Source organism: Leptidea sinapis, chromosome 42 (assembly GCF_905404315.1).
Source record: "Leptidea sinapis chromosome 42, ilLepSina1.1, whole genome shotgun sequence".
Lineage (NCBI taxonomy): Eukaryota > Metazoa > Arthropoda > Insecta > Lepidoptera > Pieridae > Leptidea > Leptidea sinapis.
The window spans coordinates 3,256,675-3,284,548 of NC_066306.1; the positions used below are offsets into that span (position 1 = coordinate 3,256,675).

At 34.9% G+C, this 27,874-nt stretch overlaps 2 protein-coding genes across 4 annotated transcripts in view; both read left to right on the forward strand.

Annotated features, from left to right (window-relative positions):
• Positions 1-4,689: 4,689 nt before the first annotated feature.
• LOC126976832 (uncharacterized) lies at positions 4,690-23,983 on the forward strand. The gene is made up of 4 exons (XM_050825457.1): positions 4,690-4,905; positions 8,060-8,234; positions 19,460-19,669; positions 22,896-23,983. Exons 1-4 carry the CDS (start codon positions 4,742-4,744, stop codon positions 23,133-23,135), a joined length of 789 nt encoding a protein of 262 aa, XP_050681414.1. The 5' UTR covers positions 4,690-4,741; the 3' UTR covers positions 23,136-23,983.
• Positions 23,984-24,845: 862 nt separating this feature from the next.
• The window catches only part of LOC126976741 (uncharacterized), a 92,733-nt gene continuing 89,704 nt past the window's right edge, over positions 24,846-27,874 (forward strand). For 2 of the 3 annotated variants that reach the window (XM_050825297.1, XM_050825298.1), the window contains exon 1: positions 24,850-25,050. The gene's annotated coding sequence lies outside the window, so the exon portion shown is untranslated. Of the gene's footprint in view, positions 25,051-27,874 lie in introns of all 3 variants that reach the window. The other variant, XM_050825299.1, reaches the window with a different exon arrangement.

A 27,874-nucleotide genomic window follows, 5' to 3' on the forward strand; every position in this document is an offset into this window, starting at 1 on the left:
AATACTTACCTACGTGTGCGAATACTCCATTGAAGCAATAGGATTGTCAGGTTAGTTTTCACACCAACCTTAAAAAAAAGAGTTTTGGAACAAACTTCCTTAAGGGGCGTTGCGTAGCGTAAAAAAGTAAAAAGCGTAAAATTTTTATGTAAAGTGTATGCATGATAGCTGTACAGTGTATAATGCAATATAGTCTACATGATGGGTGTTTTGCAATATTTTTAAACAACATTTTATTGAATGTTTTTCTTGAAAATCTTTTTTTTCGATTTTTTTTTTAATTTTCGTTCAAATGATTTATTTGAAATATTGACGGGAAACTTTGAAATATGTGTTTTTAAACTTCCTCCGTTGAAGTTTCACTTCTACCACAGTCTAAAGAAACTCTACCCTGCAGTCATCCCACGAACATGTCTAGACGGGGCAATTAATATTTTCGTGAGTGTCAATAACGAATATGACATCTATTTTGAGATCCAAGATGGCGGATGTCACTTTTACAATAAGATTAAATTGGGTATCATTTTCGAGATTTTCGGGAGTGTCAATTACAAATATGACACCCTTTTCAAGATCCAAGATGCAGGATGTGGCATTTTCAATAAAATCAATTTTCAGATTTTGGGAATGACACAATTTTAATTCAAAAGTCCAGCATTATCGGCTTCAACACCCTCGAGGATCATGAAAACAACACCAATGATAAAAAAGTTGATAACTTCAGCAGCGCTATCTATTTCAACATCCTCAAAAATCAATATGAAAACGACACACATGGCGAAAAAATTGTCAATTTCATGCGGCCGCCATCTTGGATTTACATTTTGACAGCACTATCAATTTCAGCAATATGAGTTTGAGCACCCTCAAAAACCATGAAAACGACACCCATGATGCAAAAATTGGATTTGGATTTAAATTCTGACACTACTATCTATTTCAGCACCCTCGAAAACCATGAAACGACACGCGTGACGTAAAACTTGATAATTTTTTGCAGCCGCCATCTTGAATTTACATTTTGACAGCACGAGCTGGTATTGGTTTCAAAACTCACGAAAAACATGACAAAATACATGTAGTTTTATCCAAAATAAATAAATATAAAAAAGCATCCTAGGAAACCATTAAGGTTTCCATGACCACACTCTTAAAAAAATGATACTAAATATTGATAATCTTGAATTTTCATTTTGACAGCACGAGCTGGTATTGGTTTCAAAACTCACGAAAAACATGACAAAATACATGTAGTTTTATCCAAAATAAATTTAAACCTTAATGGTTTCCTAGGATGACCACACTCTTAAAAAAATGATAATAAATATTGCAGCCGCCATCTTAGTGTAAATTGTGAATTACGTTCACGAATTTATTATAATCGATCTCACGGACTTATAATTCAAATACCTATTAATTATAATAATAATATAACAATAAATCATTCTTAAATACCTACTAAACTATAAGCCCCTTATTCATAATAGTCTGCTAACTTAAAGCATTGCTAATTCTCACTCTGTCTTCTTCTATTGACCTAAGTCAGAATGAGAAAAAACACTCCATAGCGGCTGTTTTAAGTTAGCGGACCATTATGAATAAGAGGATAAAAGTTAAAAAAACGAAAACTGTAGTTTTAATGGAGCCGAGTTCAAATAGCCGTATACCACGCAATACGATGGCATTTTTAAAAAGATCGAGGAAACAAATAACAACGTAACACTCGACGTTTTGACCGCGAAAACCGCTTAGGGGCCTCGTCGATGCGCATGTTTGTGTGAGTGTGTCATTTCAAACGTTTGTACTCGTAGGTAGTTTCCGTACTGGTACATATGTCTACTGTGATCATAATAAGTTTCGACTGCTATATCTATACATTGACGCATTTCCTCCAGTTACTTAAAATATAAAACTAAAAGTGTTAATTCATTGACTATTTATATATATATTTTTTTTATGGAATAGGAGGAAAAAACAAACGAGCAAAAAAACAACAAACGTACAAACGAGCGTACGGGTCACCAGAGGAATCACAGGAGCGTTGCCGGCCTTTAAGGAAGGTGTACGCGCTTTTTTTGAAGGTACCCATGTCGTATCGTCCCGGAAACACCGCCAAGGAAGCTCATTCCACAGCTTTGTAGTACGTGGAGGAAGCTCCTTGAAAACCGCACTGTGGAGGACCGCCACACATATAGATGGTGAGGATGATATCCTAACTTGTGGCGTGTCGTGCGAAGGTGGAATAAATAAACATGAATCAAATCCATGAACTCTAGAGTCGAACAAATCGGTCATAAAATTTAATTCTTACTTCACCTCTCTTCATCATCATATTGGAGTTTCCCTATACACGATACAGGAACGCTTCTGTGATTCCTTTGCTTCTAACACAGAGTGTCAGGCATCGGTGATCACCAGGAGGTGGCTCACATTCCTTTCATCCTCCTTATCTATAGAAAACATCTGGATGGTTGCTATATATAAATGAATCTAAAAATCGGTGCAATAACTTTAAATGCATATGAATACGGACACATTATTATCAAAAAATTATAACAATAATTTGACATTTAATACGGCCCTTTATTTAAATTAAATATCCACGAGTATTTATGTATAATAATATTTCGGTAAATACCTGTTGTTTTCATTTTATATAGGATTCATCTGTAACGTGGATATAACATTAATTTGAAATCACACTTTCTCCTTTCATATTACAAAATATATAAAAATTAGGCTGAATCTTTTTCCATTGTTCAATGTGTTTATTTTAATAAATCTATGGAAATTGATTCATAAAATTATTGCTATTAGGACCGAAATGATAATTCTATCGTTCCCTGAGTAGTTCAGTTATGTAAATAAAAAAATTGTTAGCATGGAGATATGAAGATCAGTAAAATTCAAGTGGTTGCTTAAACAAGACTGACCTCATTCGTTTTCAGACGTTTTCCATTCAATATCCACTTAACATAGACCGAACACAAAGTAAGTTGCCACTAGCAAGTTAAACAATGTCTGCAAAGCCCTGATTTTTTATTTTATCGAGTCCCTTATGTGAATACACACGCCTAGGGTTACCGTTAGGGTCCGGATTAATCCGGCTATGTCCGGCTCTCTAACTAGTACGGATTTTATTTTAAATTAGATGGAATATAGTAATAAAACGACAAATTAACTAATACCAAATCAGTGACGAAATCTAAACGAGGTAAAAAGTCTCGATTTTATCGAAATGTCAGGCTTTTTGTCAGGACTTTTCAAATTACTAAATGGTAATCCCTATACACGCAAAACATCTACGCGGAAAATATACGACATAAGTGGGAAGAGGCGGTGCAGCGGGGGCAGAGGATACCTGCCGACAATAACTACAAAAGTGCCGGTGGAGAAGTTGGGGTTAGCACTTCTGAGTTATTTAAAAATAATAAAAATTTTATAATAAATATTTTTTCTATCTCTTAACAATTATAAATAATTTTGAATAGCTAAGGCAAATATCTTCTTGTATATGTACATAGACGGGCACCTAGGTAAATAACTTGTTTCACTGGCACCTTTAGATTATTTCATAATTCTAAGTAGCTTGTATAATCATAATACTTTAAATAAATAAGCAATAAGTAGTTTCTGTCAATTTCGTCATTACATTTCGATGGAATTAATGAAAAATGATCCCAGAGTCTAAACACTAGTTGCCTATCTGTCGATTAAATTAAAAAGCAGGCTAATAACTTAAGTTTAATATCAAGTGTGGGCCCCTCTTGCTAAAATGACAGGTTGTATTCGTCCGGGCATGCTCTCGATGCTATTCTTAATTGATTCTTGTTGAGTACACTCCCACTGCGCAGAAATTACAGTCCTTAGCTTCCTGATGTTTTGCGGAGCGAGCTGCACCGATCTTACTCTTCGTTTTAGAACATCCCAAATGTTCTCTATGGGATTGAGGTCGGGACTTCGATCTGGCCAATCCAAACGATGAATCCCTACCTCATATACGCTTCCACATCGCCAGAACGCTGAGCGCGAGCGTTATATATAGTTTATAATAGGCTTTTAAATAGTGACTTTTAGTAAAAAGGCATTAAAAAGTCACAAAAGTTTACGTGTGCCTTATAGATCTGATGTTAGCCATTTTAGAATAAGCTACGAACACAAATACCGACCCATGTATTTAACTCTCACGTTAGCCATTTTAGGATTGTGATTATTCAAAATAAATTATCGGCATATAATATAAGTCGCAGAATAAGTAATACATAGTTCTAGAATGACATAAAAATTGAAAATATATTTTTCATTCTATAGCGAAATCAAGATACCTGTTTTTGCCTCTTTTTTTGTCTTAAAACAGAATGAAAACTACCTACTTATAATTAAAATGTTGGAGAAGTTCTATTATCGTACATATCAATGGTTTTTATGGTCCAATTGATGATATATATATATATATATATTTATCGGTCCTAGATACATAATAAATTTATTTAGCATTATTTAGGTTTATCCATGAAAGTCTTCCGAACTCACTTTCTTGGTTACCGCTAGTAGAATCCCGCAAATTAAATTGACACATAACCCCGGCTAGAAACACGATTTGTTTGTTGAGTCTACATTTCAGGCGAGTCGCTTTGAGCTGTTAAGTGGGACGGTGCGTGTTACAGTTGTCAGTCTGTTCAACATCATCTTGCAGTGCACATCTTGTAGAATTTCATAATATATATTGAGTGATATTTAGATGATGGTGAAGAATATTTTGGCGATGTCGTTTCATGGATTGGTGTGGGCGGTGGCGATCGGTTTCGCGTTTTGGGCAAGCGGCGCGAAAGCTGGGGCGGCTCGTTACGATACCGCGACGCCGTATACGCCGCCCTACTCGAAATACAAATACATACCACTCCAGTAAGTATTCACATTTTTTTTTTATGGAATAGGAGGACAAGGAGCGTTGCCGGCCTTTAAGGAAGGTGTACGCGCTTTTTTTGAAGGTACCCATGTCGTATCGTCCCTAACACACCGCACAAGGAAGCTCATTCCACAGCTTTGTAGTACGTGGAAGAAAGCTCCTTGAAAACCGCACTGTGGAGGACCGCCACACATCCAGATGGTGAGGATGATATCCTAACTTGTGGCGTGTCGTGCGAAGGTGGAATTCGGCGGCAGGAATCAGGTTAAACAGCTCTTTGGAACACTCCCCGTGATAAATGCGGTAGAAGACACACAATGAAGCGACGTCTCTACGCAACGCCAAGTGATCTAGCCGTTCACAGAGCACTGGGTCCCCGACAATTCGAGCTGCTCTGCGTTGCACGCGGTCAAATGGATCGAGCTGATACTGGGGTGCGCCAGACCAGAGATGACAGCAATACTCCATGTGTGGCCGGACCTGCGCTTTGTAGAGCGCTAGAATGTGGGCCGGCTTGAAGTATTGCCGTGCTCTATTAATGACGCCCAGTTTCTTTGATTACATATTTTTTTTCAAGTGAAAACTTCTTTTTGTTCGAATAAAGTATAGTGTAAAGGTAAATACTTTATTAGGCCTTCAACTTTGATATCGAGGGTTTCTTACTATCATTATAACTATCGAAAAATAATTTTAATGAATATTGCACTTCACTTAATCTTAATCCTTAAGTTAACTAGGTTTTAAAAAATTGAGTTGTATGTTTACCTGTTATTTATTACTTCCAGCGAATAGCTGTACTCGGTCTTTTAAATCTTATTTATATTTTAGTCTTAATTTAAGACTGTTGGTCCTCCCTTATAAAAAAATATACTTAATTAAAAGTTATAGGAATATGATTTTTTTGCATTTAAAATGTCAGTATTTAAAGAATATGTACAAATGATATAATTTAGATAAAATTATAAGTTTTTATTAATGCGAATATTAAATAGTATTTCGTATTATAGACCATGTCTTGATTAAGTCATTTTCACTTCTGTGGCGTTGTCTTACAAACTATAACGAACAAACCTTTTTATTTTATTTCTTGACTTGACTTTATATTTTATACAATAACGAATATAAATCGAATTAAGTTATATATAACATAGAAATGGTCAACTAAAATGTTTTATGAAAGAGGAGGAAAAACAATCGTATAACTTAATGTTAAGTGATCACCGCCGCCCACATTTCCCTGTAACCGAAGTGGAATCACACAGATTCAGAAAGTAAGGCTTAAATTATAGTCGAACAATCTTACAGACAGCAAGGTTTAAGTATTTCAAGAACCTTGCTGCCAGGAACACTAGTCCGGTATTTTATAGTAATAACTACACATACCTCCTTCATAAGGCTTTTCTTCTAATTCACCAGTGGGAGGCTCCTTTGCACAAGATGCCGGCTGGATTATGGGTACCACAACAGTGCCTAATTCTGCCTTGATGCAATGTTTAAACATTACTGTGTTTCGGTCTGAAGGGCGCCGTAGCTAGCGAAATTACTGGGCAAATGAGACAACATCTTACGTCTCAAGGTGACAAGCGCAATTGTAGTCAGAATTATTGGGTTTTTCAAGAATAATGAGAAGCACTGAATTGTAATAGGCAGGGTGTTTCAATTGCCATCAGCTCGTCTCGTCCCTTATTTTCATAAAACAATTCCCTACATCTATAATAACCCTACTTAATTCTGTTCTAATCCTATATTATCAAGTAAACTTTCTTAATATATATATAGCAATAATATTAAACTGTTAGTAATGTATTTTATCTGTAAGTAATAGTTTTCATGTAATTTTCGTATCTCCTTATTATTTACTTTTATCTTCTCGTGTTACTCATCTTTTAACGCGACTCGTTTCCCTACCTTGGAATAAATAAAAACCCTTCGATGTAGAACATGCAAGAAAACTTTGGATGTTAAATAAATGATGAAAGAAAACTTGAAGCGTGCGGATGCATGGAATGTGCGAGCCAAAGTCTCCAAAAAGGAGTGCAAATTAATAATTAAATCTTCTCACTCAAATAATATGACGCCCTCCCGTACTCTTTCCAACCAAGTGTTTCGAACTAATAAATAAAAACTTCAAATTAAAAGGCATAATTGTGGTATTTATCTTTTCAAAATTCATTCCTTGAGATTTTTTTTTGATGTCATTTCAAACCTAGCACCGCTTCGGAAAAAATGGCGTTCTGAGAGAGATGAAGCGGCGCAAGAAACTCTCTCAGCATTTGTTTTTGCGCTCTATTGTACTATAATTGTTATTGCTAAAAAATAATTATAATCTGGTCTGTCCGATCACTTAGATATTCGGCTGTGGAGTAGTAGGATTTACGAAAGAGCAATTTTTTAATAGAACATTTAAGTTTATTTATAGGTAATGCCTGAATACCGACTGGGACTTTAGTATAGAAGTGCTAATTCGTTACAAAATTGCCTTATTCCTAGTGTTATAATAATGAAAATGACTATTTTTGAGCAAAATTGTGACGATTTTTGCGAACTTATATGAATTATTTTTAAAATTGTACTGTCAATGAACAGTCATAATAATTATTTCTTTAAATTTTTATATAAGTGAGTGTGAATAACCATGCTGATATATAGCAGGAACAATTAATATTTTCTTGCCTCCTTCAATTGCAAAAGATTTCATAATCATTAAAATCAACATTAATCAAAGTGAGTTTAGTTAAAATTAGGTTTACGCGGGTCAACAAAATTTTATACTTTAGCTTACAGCTCGAAGTATATCGTATACTATAGGTTAACTGACTAGGAACTAAACTTAATGGGGGGTGGATGCTGAGTGATCACCTATCTTCCGCTGCGTACTTCGATCAATTCCAGCATCCCGTCAGGAACCCTTCGAAACATACACGAAAAGTGAAATATTCCGTTTAATACCGTTAGTAAACCAAAAGTGTTTGACATCCGTATGTTTCGTATTTAACATACATATTATCTCATTCAGTTTTCCATTTTCATTTCATAGGAATTTTTCATGCAGAAATATAATTGTTTTGAAGTACGATTTTGAATTATTTCAAATATATGAGTTATTGCGAACTTTCCATAAACTATGCTTAATTACATTTTGTTTTACAGCAATGACAACGAAGAATTCCCAATGGTGGCCAACGAGGATGAATCCCCCAGCTCCCGAATGCCTGCATCTGAACTAATACTGACGGCTTTGAGAACAGCCTTAGACGTCGTAAGAAATATTAACAAAAATAAAATAAACAGCGGCCCAACCAACAAGAACGCGACATCTGTCAAGGTAAGTTAAAATATTGCACACAAATTTAATGTTTTCTAAAGTCTAAGTAAAAGTTCTTCATGTGTAGATAAAATTACAGCTAAAGTTGTTATAGAATGTTACAAAAGTTAGCATCCTTACACAAACAATGAATCAAGGTCTAAAGGTTGATGCATCTTATATAGGATAGTTTATATTTATATCTACATTTTATTCCTTATTACTTTTTATGAAATAGTTTAAATATATTATTATTTATTTATATGAACTTTTATTATTCAAACAAAACAAATCTTATAACTATATTTACAATACTATGACTACATAAAATTAAAACTATCATTACGTGGAAGCGTACCAAAAATACTGGCAGCATTACCGCGTTGGATAGCAAGGCTAATCCGTTGACCGAAATAGCGATAGGGTTTACAGTAGCCTTATTGAAGCGCGAAGATAGTATTTTGAACAGTCTACACGCCTCTGGGTCCCACGGGCCAAGTGTCTCGACAGCAAACGGCACAAAGATGTATGATTCACTGAGACCAACATATTTGCGACGCTTGCTGTCTTCGGCAGTCGAAGCAGCAGCCCCAGCACCAACAGACGTAACTTGGACATGAGAAGGAGCCAGAGTGTCGACGCAAGTAGCGTCCCACACTAGCGCCCATCGCCGTGCCCAAGCCACCAGCGTCATTCCATCAGGACACTTGCCATCGCGGCGGGTAATACCATTTGGCTTTAAAACAGCTGGTAAATTAAGAGCGGCAAATGCCCTAAGGATGACTTCATTAATGCTGGCGTGACGACTGATACGGCCTACCCGAGACGCCCAAGAGCATCTACCTGAACGCCACATCTACATTGATGTGGCGTTATATTATTGTTATATTTATATTATTTAAAAACAATTCATATATTGGATTCAGTACCTTACAAACTAATGTGTTATGTATATTGCAGCCATTTTAAAATACCCTATTAAATAAATATATTGATTGAAAAGAGTGGCCGTTGAACTATGAACTATACCCGCGGCCTATCGTGCTCGAGTCCCACGCCATTCATAAATTTGGTTCTCAAATTTAATTTGTGTAAAAATTTATTGAATTAGGCGTTACTTTGCGTAAATCTATAATTATACAAATGATTTAAGTTTTCTTTAGTGTTAATTCCGCCAATATTTGTTTTTATAACAATTCGACACGTGTTTCGCGCCTACACGAGGCATCCTCAGGACGTGTTGTCTCGCCAAAATCTGGCACGACAGGAGGATGCCTCGTGTAGGGGCGAAACACGTGTCGAATTGTTATAAAAACAAATATTTGCGGAATTAACACTATAGAAAACTAAAATCATTTGTATAATTGTGTAAAAATATTTGAATTTGGTTCATGATTTGATCAATTTGATGACGCTCAGAAGACAATCTTCCTATATTTACATCATTTCATAGGTCCTTATTCCAGTCAGTGTCACAATAGGGTATTTGTGTCCCTATTATACACAGTTATAATGACAGTGACGACAATATAATTGATTCTTGTAAGAAGCCCCATAAGACTTAAGTCCTACTCATACAATTTATCTCAACAGTTGCACATGGAGCGTCTTAGCTTGAATGAAAACATTAAATTTACTTTAGTCTCCAAATGAAACAACTTTAATTTATTTTATAACCTTCATTTTACTATTTTTCTTGTTTTAATTAATATTTTTTTTTATAATTATAATACGTTTTAACATATGCGTAAAAATAGGCATATATACAACTAGAATAGACTACTAGGGTTTTGGAAACACGACAGCCTTTTGATTGATAATTATGCTTATGGGGCCCCTTTTTCTGCCGTGAAGCAGTAATGTGTAAGTTAAGGTTAAGGTCATTTTGTTACGGTCTGAAATTACTGGGCAAATGAGACTTAACATCTTATGTCTCAAGATGACGAGCGAAATTGTAGTGCCGGTCAGAATTTTTTGTTAATACTAATATAATAATATAACAAAAATCCATTTTCATTATACAAATGTTTGCAACTATCGGGGGGACCTCTAGCATTGTAATTCATCATCATTGTAGCCCGAAGTCGTCCACATCTGGACAAAGACCTCTCCCAAACATCACTTCTAGTATCAACTACTATCATACCATAAACAAAATTAAATAATAAAACAAAACCACTATACTATAAACAAAATTGAATAGTAAACCATCTTCATGTCATTTTTCTGCTCATATAACAAGGTCGAAATTCGCTTGAACAAACATTTCCCTAAGTAACTGATATCATTTGATTAAACACTGGCGGTCCAACGCAACAGTCTTGCAATCATTTTCATGCAAATAAAAACCTAACTGCTTTTATGATTTGAAAAGGATTATCAGCAGAGTGGGTCATGAATCAATTTTGAGGATGGTACATTCTTATTTAGATTATTATAAATAACACTAAGCCTTGGCTTAAATTATAACGCCTGCCATTTTATTCTTGTTATTTTTTATTATCGTCGATTTACCAAGGCTCATGCTCGATCGGGGTATAAGATCGCTCTAATGATATTTGTCTGCTATATGCATCAGCTTTACGAATCAGTGATTTGCCCTAACTAAAACAATAAAGATCCGCTTAGGCTTCTTGAAACCAAGCAAGCAAACTGGCAATTGGGTGCCACCGCGAGTCATACGGTGAAGACAGTAATTTGAATAGCTACGACAAACCATCAAAGACTCAAGTTTGCGCGTTTACCACTAAAAACCTCATTTGTCATATCACCGCTCTTCGACAACACTTTTTCTAGTATTTGAATACTGGGTCTCTAAATCTCAAACGTTTGCCAATTCCGCGGTCATCTGGAAGTCAAATTGCCTTCGAAGAAGCTGGGCGTCATAAATAGAGCACGGCAATACTTTACACACTTTACACGGCAAAGCCCACATTCTATCACTCTACAAAGCGCAAGTCCAGCCACATATGAAGTCTGTCGTATATGCTCTGGACCCCACTATCATCTAGAACCATCTGACCGCTTGCAACGCAAACCTGCTTGAATTGTCGGGGACCCAGTGCTCTGTGAACGGCTAGATAACTTGGCGTTGCGTAGAGATGTCGCTTCATGTCTTTTACCACATTAGTCCGACTTCGCACGACACGCCATAAATTACGATATCATCCCCACCATCTCGATAAATGGAGTTCCTCCACAGTGCGGTTTCCAAGGAACTTTGTTCCACATACAAGCAGGCTGTGGAATGAGCTTCTTTGTGCGGTATTTCTAGGACGATACGACATGAGTAAAAGATTGTGGGCGGTGGTGATCATTTAATATCAGGTGATCCGTACACTCGTTTGTCCTCCGGCAACCGCCCATGGACATCCGCAACAACAGGTGTGTCAAGACGTTGCCGGCCTTTAAGGTGGGAGTATGCTTTTTTCTTGAAGGTCCCTAAGTCGTATCTGTTCGGGAAGACCGCTGCCGGTAGTTGATTCCACAAAGTGGCTGTGCGAGGCAAGAAATTTCGAAGAAAACGCGCGGTTGTGGAATGCCAGACGTCTACGTGATGCGGATGGTACTTTGCACGTAATGTCCGATGGTGGAATTCGGCCGCTGGGATCAACCCGAACAGCTCCTCTGAGCACCCCCCGTAATAAATGCGGTAGAAGATGCAGGGAGAACCCACATCTCTACGCAATGCTAGAGAATCAAGCCGATCGGAGATGACTTGATCGTCGATGATTCGAGCCGCTCTTCGTTGTATGCGGTCAAATGGAAGAAGCTGGTACTGGGGAGCACCCTCCCAGAGGTGAGAACAGTACTCCATGTGAGGCCGAATTTGCGCCTTATAAAGTTGCAGGCGGTGGCTTTTAGTGAAGTACTGTCTCGCCTTACTGAGTACACCAAGCTTTTTAGAGGCCAGTTTGGCCTTCTCTTCCAAGTCACCACGGAACTGAACGTCGCTCGATATATCGACGCCAAGTATGCCAATACAGGCAGTGGCAGTTAGAGGAGTGATCTCGAATCGAGGGGATACGACAAAGGGAGACTTTTTAGTGGTGAACGCACAAACTTGTGTCTTTGATGGTTTATCGTAGCTATTCAAATTACTGTCTTCACCGTATGACTCGCGGTGGCACCCAATTGCCAGTTTGCTTGCTTGGTTTCAAGAAGCCTAAGCGGATCTTTATTGTTTTAGTTAGGGCAAATCACTGATTCGTAAAGCTGATGCATATAGCAGACAAATATACCAGACAAATTACCAGTGGGAGGCTCCTTTGCACAGGATGCCGGCTAGATTATGGGTACCACAACGGCGCCTATTTCTGCCGTGAAGCAGTAATGTGTAAGCATTACTGTGTTTCGGTTCACGAAATCATCACAAATTGATCATGTGATATTTGGACGCCATTTTTTATATTTAGACATATTCACCGATTAGCCCATTCCCTCAGAAGCAGTCAAGTCACGTACCTATCTCTTAAAAATATAAATATAAAAAATGATTAAATATTATCTTACTCCTTGTCAAATATTCCAAGTAGTAAATTACAGTCAACTAGAATTTTTCAATGTCCTCAACAAATATGATAGTTTTGCGGAAATTTTTCCATTACCTCATAACGTCAGAACCAAGATGTTGCTTTATTTAAAAGTATATTTTACAACCTAGTAGTTTTAGTCGTAAAATTTACCATATATTTGTCATACTGCTTCATTTTTCTAACAATAGAAGTCTCTAAATGAAAAGCAGGGCATGGTAACGGCACATTCTGAAGTAGGTGAGAGGTACACTCGGCGCTAATTGTCCATTTTGTGTGACACCCCCGTTTGGACATGAACTGGTTAGCACTTTCCTTGTGACAAACTTGAAGATGGTTGATGTGTAAAGTCGCCACATACTTGGAGCAGAGAAAGTTATAATTAAATGTATTAATATTAAATAAACTCAAAATTAAACAGTGCGTATAACTACATTTACAATAGTTGAAATTGTGATTAGGTACATGAAGTTAAAACTATCATTACGGGGGGGGGATACTGGCGGTATTTCCGCGTTAGACAGCTAGGCTGATCTGTTGGCTGAAACAGCTACCACTGCTTGGGTTTGGTTTTCAGTAGCCCTATTGAGGCGTGCAGTTTGTTCTTTGCACATTCTCCGCGCCACTGTGCCCACCGGCCAAATATCTCGACACTAAAGATTACAAAGATGTAAGACTCAATGAGACTCAAATATTTGCTAGGTTTGCTGTCTTTGAAGTAGCTTGGACATCAGAAGAAACCAGAGTTTTGACGCACGAGCCAAAAGACCCCCCTTTCCCGAGCCAGAAGGGTCATTCCATCGGGACGCTTGCCATTGCGGCGGGTTTTTAGTTAGTTACTTTAGTCGAGCTGTTTACACACTTAGCCCCTTGATTGGGCCATTGTGCGTGGCCGTTTGTCTTCTTACTCCAACCAGCCCAGATTCCTAGAAGACTAGCAGTCTTTTAAAATTTCTGCAGGCTGCGAAGCTGGAAATCGAAGGACTTGTGCCCGTCACACTCCTGCATTCTATAAGCACGTGTTCTGGTTTTCTTCTGCCTCCGTGTATCCTCTGTCCAAAGGACTGTCTGTTACACCTATGATAGATACATCATGTTTAAGGAACAGTGATTGGTGACAACAGTGGCGGGTTAAATACGATTCGTCTCTAAAACGCAAACGCTACGCTTGTAACCAAAAGTCCAACACATGACGTTATTTATAAATTATATAATATATTGTAATTTATTCATTTAATTACTAAACGCTTAAAACTGACCTATTAACTAAATTAATAAGGTACGGTTTATGTAGCGGAACGCTTATAAAAGTAACTGTATCTCTACGGCTTCGTAACCAATGACTTAATTACAGTACACAAATATTATAAATATTTAATGTTAAATAATACACACAGTGGCCTAAATTGGTTCTTATTTGAGAGATATTTTATCACTTACTTACCATTAGACACATATTTTTATCATTACGTTTATTTATCAAATAAATAGTTGCTAATACTAAATTAAAAGCAGTGTTTGTTTAAGAACACATTAGTAAAGTGAAATATTCATCGAACCATGTTATTTATTTATTATTATATTATTATTATTAATACTTCAAAATAGTTCGTAAAGTTAAAACACTGTATATAAATATATCTCGTTAAGGTGGTGTCTGCATGTTCCATAGCAATTCACAATTAACATTTGAGGAAATTGTTTGTGAATACCGTACAAGTCTCCCTTATTCAATTCCGATTTTACCCGGAGGAACGTGGCAGCTCAGCCTCATGCAGTATCGACTCGTACGTCAGTCAGTTAGATTTAGTGTGCTTGCATTTGCCGAAAAAAAAAAGGCTAACAGTTCACTGCAATTTTTTTCGACTTGTTTATCTAGAATCTAGATGGTGGGGCTGATATCCTAATTTGTTAAAAAATAAAAATGAAATATGATAACAAGGTACCTGACTCAAATGTGATAATTTAGTATATGCTTTTTAAATGAACAAGCGGCAAGAATGTCCGGCGATTTGGCCAGTCCTAGATAGTGGTACTACAAATAAAGGATTGGCATTATTTCTTATTAACTTTGGAGGAACTCTTAAATATTCTTCTATCTCGCACGCTCTGTTTCTCTATATGTTGGTCTTAGATAATTTATACGTTTAGATAAACTCTGACAGCTTGTGTGTCTTCTACCGTATTTATCATGGGGAGTGTTCAGAAGAGCTGTTTCACTTGATTCCTGCCGCCGAACTTCACGCTAGCACGACACGCCACAAGTTAGGATATCAGCCCCACCATCTGGATGTGTGGCGGTCCTCCACAGTGCGGTTTTCAAGGAGCTTTCTTCAACATACAACAAAGCTGTGGAATGAACTTCCTTGTGCGGTGTTTCCGGGACGATTACAAAAAAACGCGTACACCTTCCTTAATGGCCGGCAACGCTCCTGTGATTACTCTGGTGTTGCAAGAGATGGGGGGCGGTGATCACTTAACACCAGGTGACCCGTACGCTCGTTTGTCCTCCTTTTCATAAAAAAATATGAATGCTGTAGTAGTTTATACAGTAGGGATGGATACTTACGTTATTACTATATTTTAGTGTGCATGTAAAGTGTGTAATTTCTTAGTTGCCCTAATAATTAAATAAATAAACATCTCTAATGGAGATACAACAAAATATAGTAGGTAATCGAATCTACTGTAACCAATTTTTATTTACAAGTCATAAACAGTCATCCACGCTTGGCTTTAGCTCCTAAGTATATTGAGTTCTAAACAACCAGCTAACGCACACGTCAGGTTGTCGTTAATTTAAAAGAGTGGCAATGAGTTTCTTGCCACTTCTTCTCATTAGCTCAACCCTTTACAAAGTGGCGGTAAATTCAACAATGAATAATAATTTTTGACATTTATAAGTGTTATTTCCATGGAAATCTTATCATCATAAATCATGTTGGTCATAACCAACATGAGTAAAGTGATTATGATTTGATTCTTAACGCTATTCTATTCTAAGCCTATGGTAAGGAATAACCAAATTACATTCTGCACTCACAGTATTTAAGTAAAATATATATAAAAATCATTTAAAATATTTCATCATTAGACCCTGAAAATTAATGCCCTTCATTTGAAGTAAATTACAACACCCAGACAATGGCAAGTAAAATAAAAATTCATTTATACCATTTAATTTTAAAATTCAAAAGGAATCATTATATCTATTCGACAATTATACGGCCACGCAATAAAAGATATATAGTAGAGAATAGGTAGAATAAGTAGAGAAATGAGATCGAGGCAGGTCTGATAAGAGATGGAGCGATGACATAGTCGAAGCAGAAGGAAAGATGTGGAGAAGAATTGCAAGAGACAGGAACGAGTGGTAATTAATGGAGGAGACTTTACATCGAAATTAATAAATAATAAATTGTTATGTTTTTTTAAAGCGATAACCCTCACTTCTGGGATTAATCGTAAATGCGGGACTGAAGGTTGTCACTTTGAAAAACCATATCAAATTGCTTAGATTTGCAAGAGCGACATCTTACGTCAATTTCCTAATATGCAAATATTGGGGTTGAGCAGGTTATCAACCGTAAAGTAGATCCTGTAGATGAAGCCACAACAGAATGAATGAATGAAGAGTTGAACAAAGCATATAAGATTTTATGACTATACGTCACTCGAATGGTTAACTCAGTTGGGAGAGCACTCGCACGGAACGCTAGAGGTCGTGGGTTAGAGTCTGGTATCGTTCATAAAATTATGTTTTCAGTTTTATTGAAGTAATAAATAACAATACTAACAAAATACTTAAATTCCAAATAGTGAAATATTAACACAAACTAATAAATACAATTTGTAAGTAAGTACCTAAATGTATAGAGATAACGAAATAAAGCTCTAAATAAATAAATTGTAGAGAAATGTCTCTACAAAATTTTGATGTTGATGAAGTTTTAAATAAAATAGCAATATTCGCTTTAAAAATTAACTCGTGATACTGAGTTGAGCTGAAATGAGGAGTTCCGAGACATTTTTGAAGTGTAAACTTCTAATGCCAGGGTAAACCGCTTTGTAATGTAACGCGTTACGGCGCCAGTCTGGCTTCCCTTTCTCTCACGCATACCGCAGCGGTAGGCAGGCTCCTCCTCTCTCACTCTAACCAATGGTTACTTTTATAGGATTAATCGTTAAATAATGATACCAATATTGTACATACACAAAATCGAATAACATACTTTTTTTACGGCGCGCCACGTTCTGGTAGTGTGGAACGCACGAAAACGAAAATGTTTTTTGAAATTCATACAGATACCACGCATCGAGCAATAAGAATGTGGCTGTTTGTTGAAACCCTTTGCGCATGAAGGGATCGAAAAAAAACCAAGGAGTGTTGTTATGAAATTCAGTACAACACTCGTTTGGATGTTGTAATGGTTATTACGACATTGGGTGTTTTAATGTTGGTAATAAGCTAACTGTTTCAGAATCTTTAATAGAGGATTTAAAGCATGGGTGTAGATAAAAAATAATAAGCTCATGGTGAACAGCAGGTAAAAAATCATAAGGTTAAGGTCATGGTGTACAGTGTGTTTTGAAAATATTAGTAAATTACCTAATATATTAATATTAATATTATCATATTATTATCCATAAAATTTAAACAATAACCTAAGCTTTTCTAAATTTAAGCAATTTTAATCACTTAATCTTTTAATTTTACTTCATTAAATCATATTTTCTTACGGACGTTCCCAATATTCAAGTCCCAATAAACTTATCGACGTTAACTCACCTTATGCGTACACGCTACCTGTCAATGGGACGACGTATAGCATACCAGCGATAGAAGTTTGTATGCAAATTACAATTCACGCGTCCCAGTAGAACGGCCGTTCCCAATAGATACATTACAACCTTCTTCAGTCAGTAATTAGTGTATGCTATGTGCTGGACAGCTGCGTCTAATACTCGTGATACGCCAGTCACATTGCGTTAGTGTGCGTGTCTTGTTGAAAATAGAGGTTAACAATTCGCTATATTTTTGTGTGTTGAAAGATGTCACAGTCCATCTAGACGTATAGATTATCTAAGAATATCATTATAAAAATAAAGTCAAAGTCAAATGAACATTATTCAATTAGACTTAAAATAAGCGCTATTGTATCGTCACAATAAATATTTCTTTTAAATTACTAAATCTACCATATATTCGGAAAAACTAGAGCTCTAGAGAAGAACATACAAGAAACTCAACGGCCACTCTTTTCAATCAATAGAGTATTTTACAATGGCTTTAATATACAAAAGAAATTAATTTGTAAGGTGTTGCATCCAATATATGAATCTTGTTCAATGTTAAAAGCGTTTTAAATATCAAATCCTCCAAGATTTTTTAAATGTGTGTAGTATCGGATTTTGTGGGATAGGATACTAATATTTAGTATGATGTTATAATTAAGGAATCACGGGACGGTTAAAATATAAGTGGTGTTTATTTACATTGAGTCTATCGTACATAAAAGGTATTGAGGGACTGCCTGCTCGAGTCCCATACAATAAATAGTCCCATACGAGTCCCATTAGATGCTTTTACAACAAGATCCCAGAAAATATTCAAAACAAAAGTATTACGTTATTCAAAAGAATTGTTAAAAAACGTTTGTGTGGTAAAGGTATAACATAAATGACTTTCTTAATGATACTACAGGTTGGGAACGGATTGACCGCCCTAAGGTTATTAAATAATAAGTTTAATTGTACAATATTACTTTGTAAACATATTTTTTCAATGAAAAAAAAGCCCGCTGAGTTTGTTGCCCCCGTTCTTCTCAGGTCTGAGGCATTCATTTTGGAATGGGTGGTGGTTTTTGACTTTCAATAAGTGATGTCACATCCTAATTTGAATAAAAATATTTGAAATTGAATTAGCTCTTACTGGGTTTCTCACCCCCGCATCTGTCTTAACTAAACATCTGTTATTTTAGGAATTTTTCTTAATCCCTATATTTATTTATATTCATTTATCATTAAAGTAGGTAAGTAACATTAGATACACTATTAATCTTACACTAATCATTAATTAATTATTCTAAATTTTAACAATAAAATTTTGCAAATTTAATACGAACAGCTGAAAAATACAAAGATAAAAATAAAACATAATATTATAGCTGTGAAGACGTTATATGAATTTTATCACAAGAAATAAGCGTAGGACGAAAGTAATTATAGTTTTACATAAGTAGTGTTTCTAATAATTAATTAAAATATTTTATATTATTTTAGTTGTCACTAGCATTAAGCTAGGCCGGGCCTGTATTTTAATACTAGTTACTTCCAGATACATTGTTTTTTACAGTTACTTCAGTACATAAAAGCGTATATAAGAATTTAACTTATAAAAAACCACTTTTAACAGCTCTACGAAAAAATAAATAACATTTGTCTATCATACATATTACTGGTTAATACTTGAGCGATCAGTAATAAAATTGAGGGTATTCTTAAAAACATTTGGGTTGACTACAAAGACTGTTGACTTGGTTTTTTTTATAGAACAACCATTATTATTTAGCTTATTGTATTTACAAGCTTTTCGAAAAAATACTTACTGCTAAGTAAAAAGGTGTAAGAAAACAATAAAATAGAACAAACTTATACCTAAAAATTACCATTCCACATGTGTTTAATGACAATTAAAAAATGTTTTTTTTTCAGTTACGGCGGAGGAAAGTAGGCAATAGTACGGAGGTCAGTGGGCGAGGGTTTGAGGAGTACTATGATGAACATGGTCACGACCATGACCACGATATGGAGACTACTACCACAGCCAAGCCCATGAAGCAGGGGAGATACACCGACCCCTGGGCAGGCTATTATGACTGGATCATCAACGAGGGATCTTTCAAGTTCTGGAGTGTCTTTCAGGTAAGCTTCTTCCACTGTTTTAATGAGTCTAAATGATATGAGTTATGCTTAAATAATTTATACATTTAGATAGACTGTGACAGCTGTGAAAACGTTGAAAAAAAGTTAGGTTAACAGTTAACCTCAATTTTGAGCAGTTCACTCACACTAATACATAGTGACAGCGAGTGTAAGACGTAGCTTGTCACGCACACTAAACTAATAAACCTGGCCTGTTTTCATCGGTTGTCTAGCAGCAAGAGACTATCTAGGCGTGTTAATTATCTAAGCAGTAATGGTAAGTTTTAATTCCGCTTAAATTTGTCTTCAACCAATTGGGTACGTGTTTAGCTTCTACACGATGCATCCACAGGAGAAATTGACACGCATAACTTTAGAGCAAGGGTTATCTTAGAGCGAAACACGTATCGAAATAGTTGAAGACAACTCTTAGAGCGTTTTCGCACTACGTCCGTTCCGTATCCGTGAAAAACGGTTCGGTGTAGTCGTAAAACTATTTCTAACGGTTGACGGAAAGAAATAGGATGACGGAAGCCGGATCTAGTGCGTAAACAATCATAGAAATAGTTCGTTTAGTATATGAAATGTTGGTGATTACTTATTCGAAAACTATTTTTGACTTAGAAATACCTAATATTCGGAATACAAACAATTCAATTAGTTTATATGGAAAAACAAAGTTTACCGGCCATCAGCACTTATATAAATATAATCAGGCCCCTCTCCCCAAGGGATAAGAAAAGCAATCCCAATTCTTCCTTTCGTCGTGTAGTAAATTTCATGCATTGTTCATCATCTTTTCAAATCATACAAAAATATAAGTACACTACAAGGCGTTAGACTATAAAATTATTAATAAAATCATTTGCAACTATAAACTATAGGACGTGGAAAAAAAATCAAGTGCTAAATAATGTCATAAAGCGATGTTATTGTACGAAATTGATACGACCTTAGACGCGTTGTAGCGCATCGTAGCGAAAAATTACTCCTGTTGATTACTTATTGCAAAACCAAAAAAGCACTCTTGATTGTGGTGCCGCCTTAACAAAACCCAAGTCATAACATTGACATAGTTTTCCATGGCGGTTATGCGACAACACATAGACAAACACATCTACTTCAAGAGCCTTGTAAATGACTATTTACCTGTTTATGATGTATCAAGTCAGAGGACAAAACGATTCCGACTCCACGTTGAAAACATATTGTGTTGGTTTCCCACGATATGACCGCCTCTAGTTATCGAAACACGTCGCCAATTGAGATGTTGTCAGTCGGCGTGATATTATTTTCACGGTCGTACTTTAAGTGCTTAAGTCAAAATATTTCCTGATTTTTTGCCTAGCCTCATTGTGGAGGTTTTATCATGGTAATCCTCGTGCCTTCCTATTATTAGAGTAATTAATAATATCATAACAAATCAAATATTAGATGTGCAATATAATTCACTACCGACTTGTTAGTTCAATATCTATTGTTCATTCATGTTCCTGTATTCATGTGTGTTAATCTAATACTTAGTCTACAAAAACGTTTTTAATTAAATGCAGATAATATTTGAGTAGCTATCGATTTAAAAACATTTCCTTATTAGTACATACAAAGCTGTTAATGGAAATTATTGACGTAACATCTTTGATCGTATGGTTTTAGTTGTCAGATTGCAACGTGTGGGTCGTGGTATTGAACTTCACATGAATACAGTAATTTATCTGCAAAGAATTGACTTGACCTATTACTAGATAAATTTTTGTATAGCTGCAGAAGAGGGCTATTCGCGCTTTTTATTACCTAGATCCTAGGGAATCATAAAGAGAGAAATTAAAAAAATAAACATTTCGACTGTTGCATCCCAATATATTCTTGATAATGTTTTTGATGTTCACATAAAGAAATTGTAAAAAAGCACATTAACGAATTTGCTTGAGACTGCGACAATCATTATGTTAACACGAGGAACAAATATAAACTTTTTTATATCTACAACTTATTGGGCGATGTATATGCTTTTACAACATTATGCCAGAAAATGTACAAAACAAATTCAAAAAAATTGTTAAAGACGTTTGTGTGGTAAAGGTTACTATTACTATTTAAAATGGAGAACTCAGCCTATTTAATTATAAATTTTATTGTATGATACTACATATTATATCAGTAACTATATAAAAAAAAGGCCGCTGAGCTTCTTGCGCCCGTTTTTCTCAGGTCTATGGCATACTATTTCGAATGTGACGTTCAATAGGTGATTTTAAATCCTATTTTCATTAAAAATATTTGAATTGGAATACATTTGTGCCGCCAACGTTATTATAATAGTTATAATAATAATAACAATAATTCTTTTATTTCAGGCCAATTACGTCCCATAGTTAACATTAATTCTTTATTCTAATTAAAAGTAAACTTAAAAACTAGAAAACCATCACTGTAATGTAAAGATATAAAAATTCATAATATTAATTATAAGTCCAATTAATTTTTTGTTACTCTCCATGTGAACAGATATTCATCGTTTATAAATAGGGCTCCTGATTTCGTTTGAAGAAGAACTAAATTGACAATCATGTAAAAGTCCATCCCTTGCCGTTACTTCTTGTTAGGAATAAAAAACTTTGCATTGTTTTTTTAAAGTCTGAACCACATTTTTATTAAAAGATCGATCCACCAACAATCAGATTTATTTGAGCATTCATTCGGAAATCATGAACTGTAGTTGTACGCTTCGTCGTAAATTATTTAGATAATTTTCCCTAAGAATATATTGCAAATGTTGTCCAAAATCATGGTCAGTATTGAAATGTTAGGATGTATAAATAAATAACCTAAGATTTCGATAGTGACCATGAAAATCTTAAATCATAATCTTAATATGTATATATAAATCGAGTGTCCTGATGTTTGATTCTAGTAAACTCCTAAACAAATGAACGGATTTTAATGGAGATTACTTCATAGAGTACAGTTTTCTCTAACTTGAGAGATAGTGAATATTTTTATTTCCAATATTTGTTTTTTTTGGACATATTTTGTATGAGATAATTTATTGACGCACGGTTTGACAGTTCTGCTGTGAAATAATCTTATTTTAACAACATCGAGCATATTTTATGAAAAAACAGTATTTTATTTATTGTGTGCAGAATAAAGTTTGTTATATAGTTATTTATATAATCATGTTGTTAATCTGTTATTAATTTTATTTTTTTTTATATATTTTCAGCTGTTTACCGCTGCTCTACTTTTGTACGCATGTTTCTCGGCCATTTATTACGCGAAATTCAACCCTATCTTGCCGGACTATAGCTTAGAATACGACGACTATTTCTTGGAAAGAACAGTAGGAAGAAAAGCAAGGAGCTTAGACGCTTCAGATCTACCATCTGGTTTGAACTGGATTAACCCAACGATGTTCCAATTTATTTTAGATGCAATATCAAAACATTATGAAACCCAAGATTAAATGTAAAATGCAAACCATAGTCATAGATTAAGTTATATATAAGAATTTTTAGTACAGGGAAACGATATTATAGTTTAGTACATATTTAAAATAATTGTTTCCTTGTATTTAAAGACTGACAATTGAAATTTGTCATTTATAAGTATAAGATAGAGAACATGATAATATCTTCTTTCGAATTGTTCTGAATTATATAAACTCTTTGTAACGAAATTAAAAGGACTGAAACTATCTCATAGGCATTAACGGTAATAAGTACTAGATTGGCTTACGGCCGTTCCCAATATACTATCTACCGAAAGAGATATATTAGCTGTCCCAATCTACCCGATAAGTCATTCTTATCGCCTTATATTGGCACACGTGAATTGCAATTACCGTACAAACTTCTATCGCTGGTAAGCTATACGTCGTCCCATTGGCAGACAGCGTGTATAAGGTGAGTTACCGTCGATATGTTTATTGGGACAGAAAAGTCAACGAAAGTTACGATTTTTATCTCAAGTAAAAGATAGGCTGAATATTGGGAACGGCCGTAAGTCATAAACGTCTTCTAAAATTCAATATACATTTATTGAAAGTAATGCGGTTATTGTAAACAATACTTTCCCTAGAAATTTGGGCACTTCGTTTACATTGATAGTAAATATGTTTTGCTAAATTTGTAATAATTTCGACGTTAAACGTTATAAAGAATTATGTATAATCGACTTTATATTACAGTGTAAATTGTTAAACGTTTGTCTATTTCAGAGTATTGTTTTATTTGATTTGTATGTAAATGATTCTTTCAAATTGTAGAAATGAAACATGCTCAATTGTAATAATAAAATTCTTAAACATTTCAATCTAAGCTTTTACTTCACATAATTGGTAATGAATTAGTATTATGGACTTAAAGTGAGGTGAGGTTACTAATTGGATAAACAAAGGAATAGTTAAACTCAAACAGAGGCTATTAGCATTGTTTGTTGAAGTGCGTGGTTATAGTTTGTGGTTGTAGAGGCACTTCGTCCTGGGTTCGACGGCCGGTCGCTGCCGCGGGGCCACTGGGCACTCTCCCCGCCCCTCACCTCTTCCACCCGGGAGCCTAGGACCCAGGATACTTTACCATAATCATATTAATAACTCGAACCTTCACGATACATGTCTGATATATTTATTTTAAGAACCAATAGGTTTTCTACTTTATTATACGAATACATACTAGTAGATGCTTTAGTGTTTAGTACTGTTCTTGAAAGAATCAATGATTTATTTATTACTTACGGTGTAGGGTTGATTTTAAAATAAGCATGTTGAAAAGACAATGTTTAAAAGTATATGATGATTTATTATTACATTTTTATGAAACTTCAAGGTTGACTTTGGATTTTTTATTCAGCAGAATACAAATAAAGAGTTCTCCCATTAAAATGGACACTAACATTAAAATTCGTATTGAAGTTTCACCGCAAATAGGTTTTAATTGTCTATAGATTTTAATCGATTAAAGAAACTGTACATTTTCAACTATTATTGTTGCATTAATTATCTCAGTGACTTTGACAAGTGTCACATTTGGAGATAAAGTAATTGTTATCAGAATTTGCGATTATTGATTGCTCGAACGATTAGTTTATCGCACAACCACATTGGTTCGTCCATCATTTGACTTGCAATGACCCCGTTATGTTCAAGAGGCCGTAATGATAACTTAGAGGTTCTGGTGTAGTGTATGACTGAACTTGGTTGGGTTGTAACGCCGCAAGCCACCGTTGGCTCCCATAAGTTGTTCTGAAGCGCTGTGATGCGCGCACGTCGCGTCTCCAACGATACTATATATGAATTATTGTGTCTATATATTGATTGTTTACTAATAAACTAAAGTGAAGTGTTTATTTACAACCAGAATTCATCTATTAGGATTTTTACGGTAAATACTAATAGAAGTTTATTTTTAATCAAATATGCTTAGTACTAATTTTAATTTAAGTTACATTACATATTTTTTTATTACTGCTTTAGCTTAAATTTTCATGACCATGTGAACGTGAAAATATAATTATCATATATCTGAAACTTAAAATAAATACTGGAATAGTGGTAAAAATTTCTGTTATGTATTTTTGAAGCATTAACGTAATAAGGATGACTCTATTTAAATTAAAATAACATTTATATCAAACAAACGAACAAGTATCAAATTCTCTTTAAAAAGACATCAACGCGTCATGCATATAGATAGTGTAACAGGATTCAAAGAAATATTCTGTTAATAAAATAAAGAAATTTAAAAAAATATTCTAAAATATCATGACAGGAAAAGGTCTCATCATCTTAAATTATAAGAATGGCTTAAGACGTAAATATAGAAGTGAAAAAAATATCACTATTGTTTTGTTTATATCGCGCAGCGTAAATCGAGTTTGGTAAATATGTTATTTAAATATCCTACCCAAAAGGGTTAATAACGCCCATGAAGGTATAAATTCTTCGATTTAAATCTCACTTAATTCATGGCCCTATCTGTGCTCATTAATGTAAATAAGATTCTTAAATTATAAATATTTTTTATAAAAAAAAAACGAATACAATTGCATAGCTTAGGTACGAGTTATTCAATAGAAACGCGCACACAAAATAATTTATTTCCTTATTAGTAATTAGTTAAATTACTTGATGTATTATGAGATAATATTAACATAATATGATAAATTTTTTGCTCGCTCAAAATATCTAAAATACAATTAAGTCCGTTACAAAAGATGAATTTAATTAAATGACTTCAAGCTCACAACATCCGGTGACTCAACTACATGATTAGAATATTATTAAAATGCACAATACACCAACAAATTATCTGTAAAATTCGCAAACATATCAAAGGATTTTATTTTAATGTTATGAACTGTGACTTATATACATATATGGTCTGATTTTTTGTCTGTCTGTTCAAGAAAGGGTAGAGTTATCATAGAAAAAAACTCATTCGATGATATCTATATTTTACAGGATTACAGATCAGATTGATGGTTGAAAAACCAGATAACTGTGACGTTTATTTGTATATGTAACTCAATCTATATTGCTCTGTTTGTTTGTCTGTCTGTACAAGAAATGGTAGAGTTAACATAGAAGCTATTTCAAACTCATTTTATGATATATCTATTTTACAGGATAAAGCTCGTATCCTATCTATGGGTCCAAAACTTGGAACTTTTTCTACCACCATGCAATAGATTGTCATAGCTAGAGAAATTACTAGACAATTAAGACTCAAACCTTGTCTCTATTTCGCGAGTGCAATCACCGTACTATTCAGAATTTTGGCCTTTATGCTGCTAAGGGAGGCATAGCAGCCCTGCATTGCAGAGGCCGTACTTATTATCAGTTCTAGCTCATAACGTCACATTCTGTCATAAAAAAACGAAATAATAGGATTTATAAGCAAGAACTGTCGAAGCTATAATCAAGTGACTCGCAGACTGTTTCACCTGATTCCTGCCGCCAAATTCCACCTTCAAACGACACGCCACAAATTAGGATATCATCCCCACCATCTGTATATGTGGCTACAGTGTGGTTTTCAAGGAGCTTTCTTCCACGTACTACAAAGCTGTGGAATGAGCTTCCTTGTGCAGTGCGGGACGATACGACATGGGTATCTTCAAAAAAAGCACGTACATCTTCCTTAAAGGCTCCTGTGATTCCTCTGGTTTTGCAAGAGAATCTGGGCGGTGGTGATCACTTTACACCAGGTAGCTCGTTTGTCCTCCTTTTCCATTAAAAAAGACTTGTTTCGAACTGGGAAAACTGCAAAAGAGCCACACCAAATTACTGAGAATTGTAAATGATATAAATGCTAAAATATGCAACGACCTGCGAAAGTGTCACACACGAAATGAACCTCTTGAAATGTTCTGCCTACAAACAATACATCTTCTGAGTAAGCCACAAACTAAAATACCAGGATTTTATATGGTAATCTTCTACGTAACGTAAAGGAACTTTGCCAGAGTTCCTGAAGGGTTGTTATCACAATATGTTATGATAATGTTAAGTATTAACGTAACGTAACGTATTAATACTCCTAGTACAAGTCTAAATATAGCCAAGAACATGATATACTGGCTATAATTATTATTATCATAAGTACCTAACATTACATTCGTTTTTAAAAGTTGAAATTCTGTGTTATTTTCTATATATTCGTCATGCATTTCCTTAGTTTTAACGTTGTGCGCTACGATATGCCCGGCGGACGATATTTTCATAGGAAGGATTATTTTATTATATATAAATTTTCCCAATTGTTTTAGATTAAAATGTCTTCAGATCACAAGTTTTTCTGTCCCTATTTATGTGTTAACTAATATTGTATCATTAAAATATAAAGAATAATTCAGAGCAAAATTTAAAGAAATAAAATATCTTAACTGTTGCCTCTCAATATATTCTTGATAATGTTACATAGGCACATAAGTGAATTTGCTAGTTGTCATAACTATAATGTTAACACCAGGAACAGACATAAGCTTAGAATGCCTACTACGTTAGTTAGTAAGTCTTTTGTGGGGCAATGTATATCGGTACTTTTACAACAAGATCCCAGAAAACGTTTAAAACAAATGTATTACGAAATTCAAAAGAATTATTAACATAAATGACTTTCGTAATAATATAAATAAAAAGCGCGCTGAGTTTCTTGCGCCCATCCTTCTCAGGTCTGTGGCATTCGTTTTGGAATGGGTGGTAGT

Excerpts from the sequence above, each read along its gene's own strand:
- LOC126976832 (XM_050825457.1), top strand. The coding sequence starts at position 4,742 with ATGATGGTGAAGAATATTTTGGCGATGTCGTTTCATGGATTGGTGTGG. Across the intron at positions 4,906-8,059 it reads TACAAATACATACCACTCCA|CAATGACAACGAAGAATTCC; the intron begins GTAAGTATTCAC and ends TTTGTTTTACAG. Across the intron at positions 19,670-22,895 it reads AGTTCTGGAGTGTCTTTCAG|CTGTTTACCGCTGCTCTACT; the intron begins GTAAGCTTCTTC and ends ATATATTTTCAG.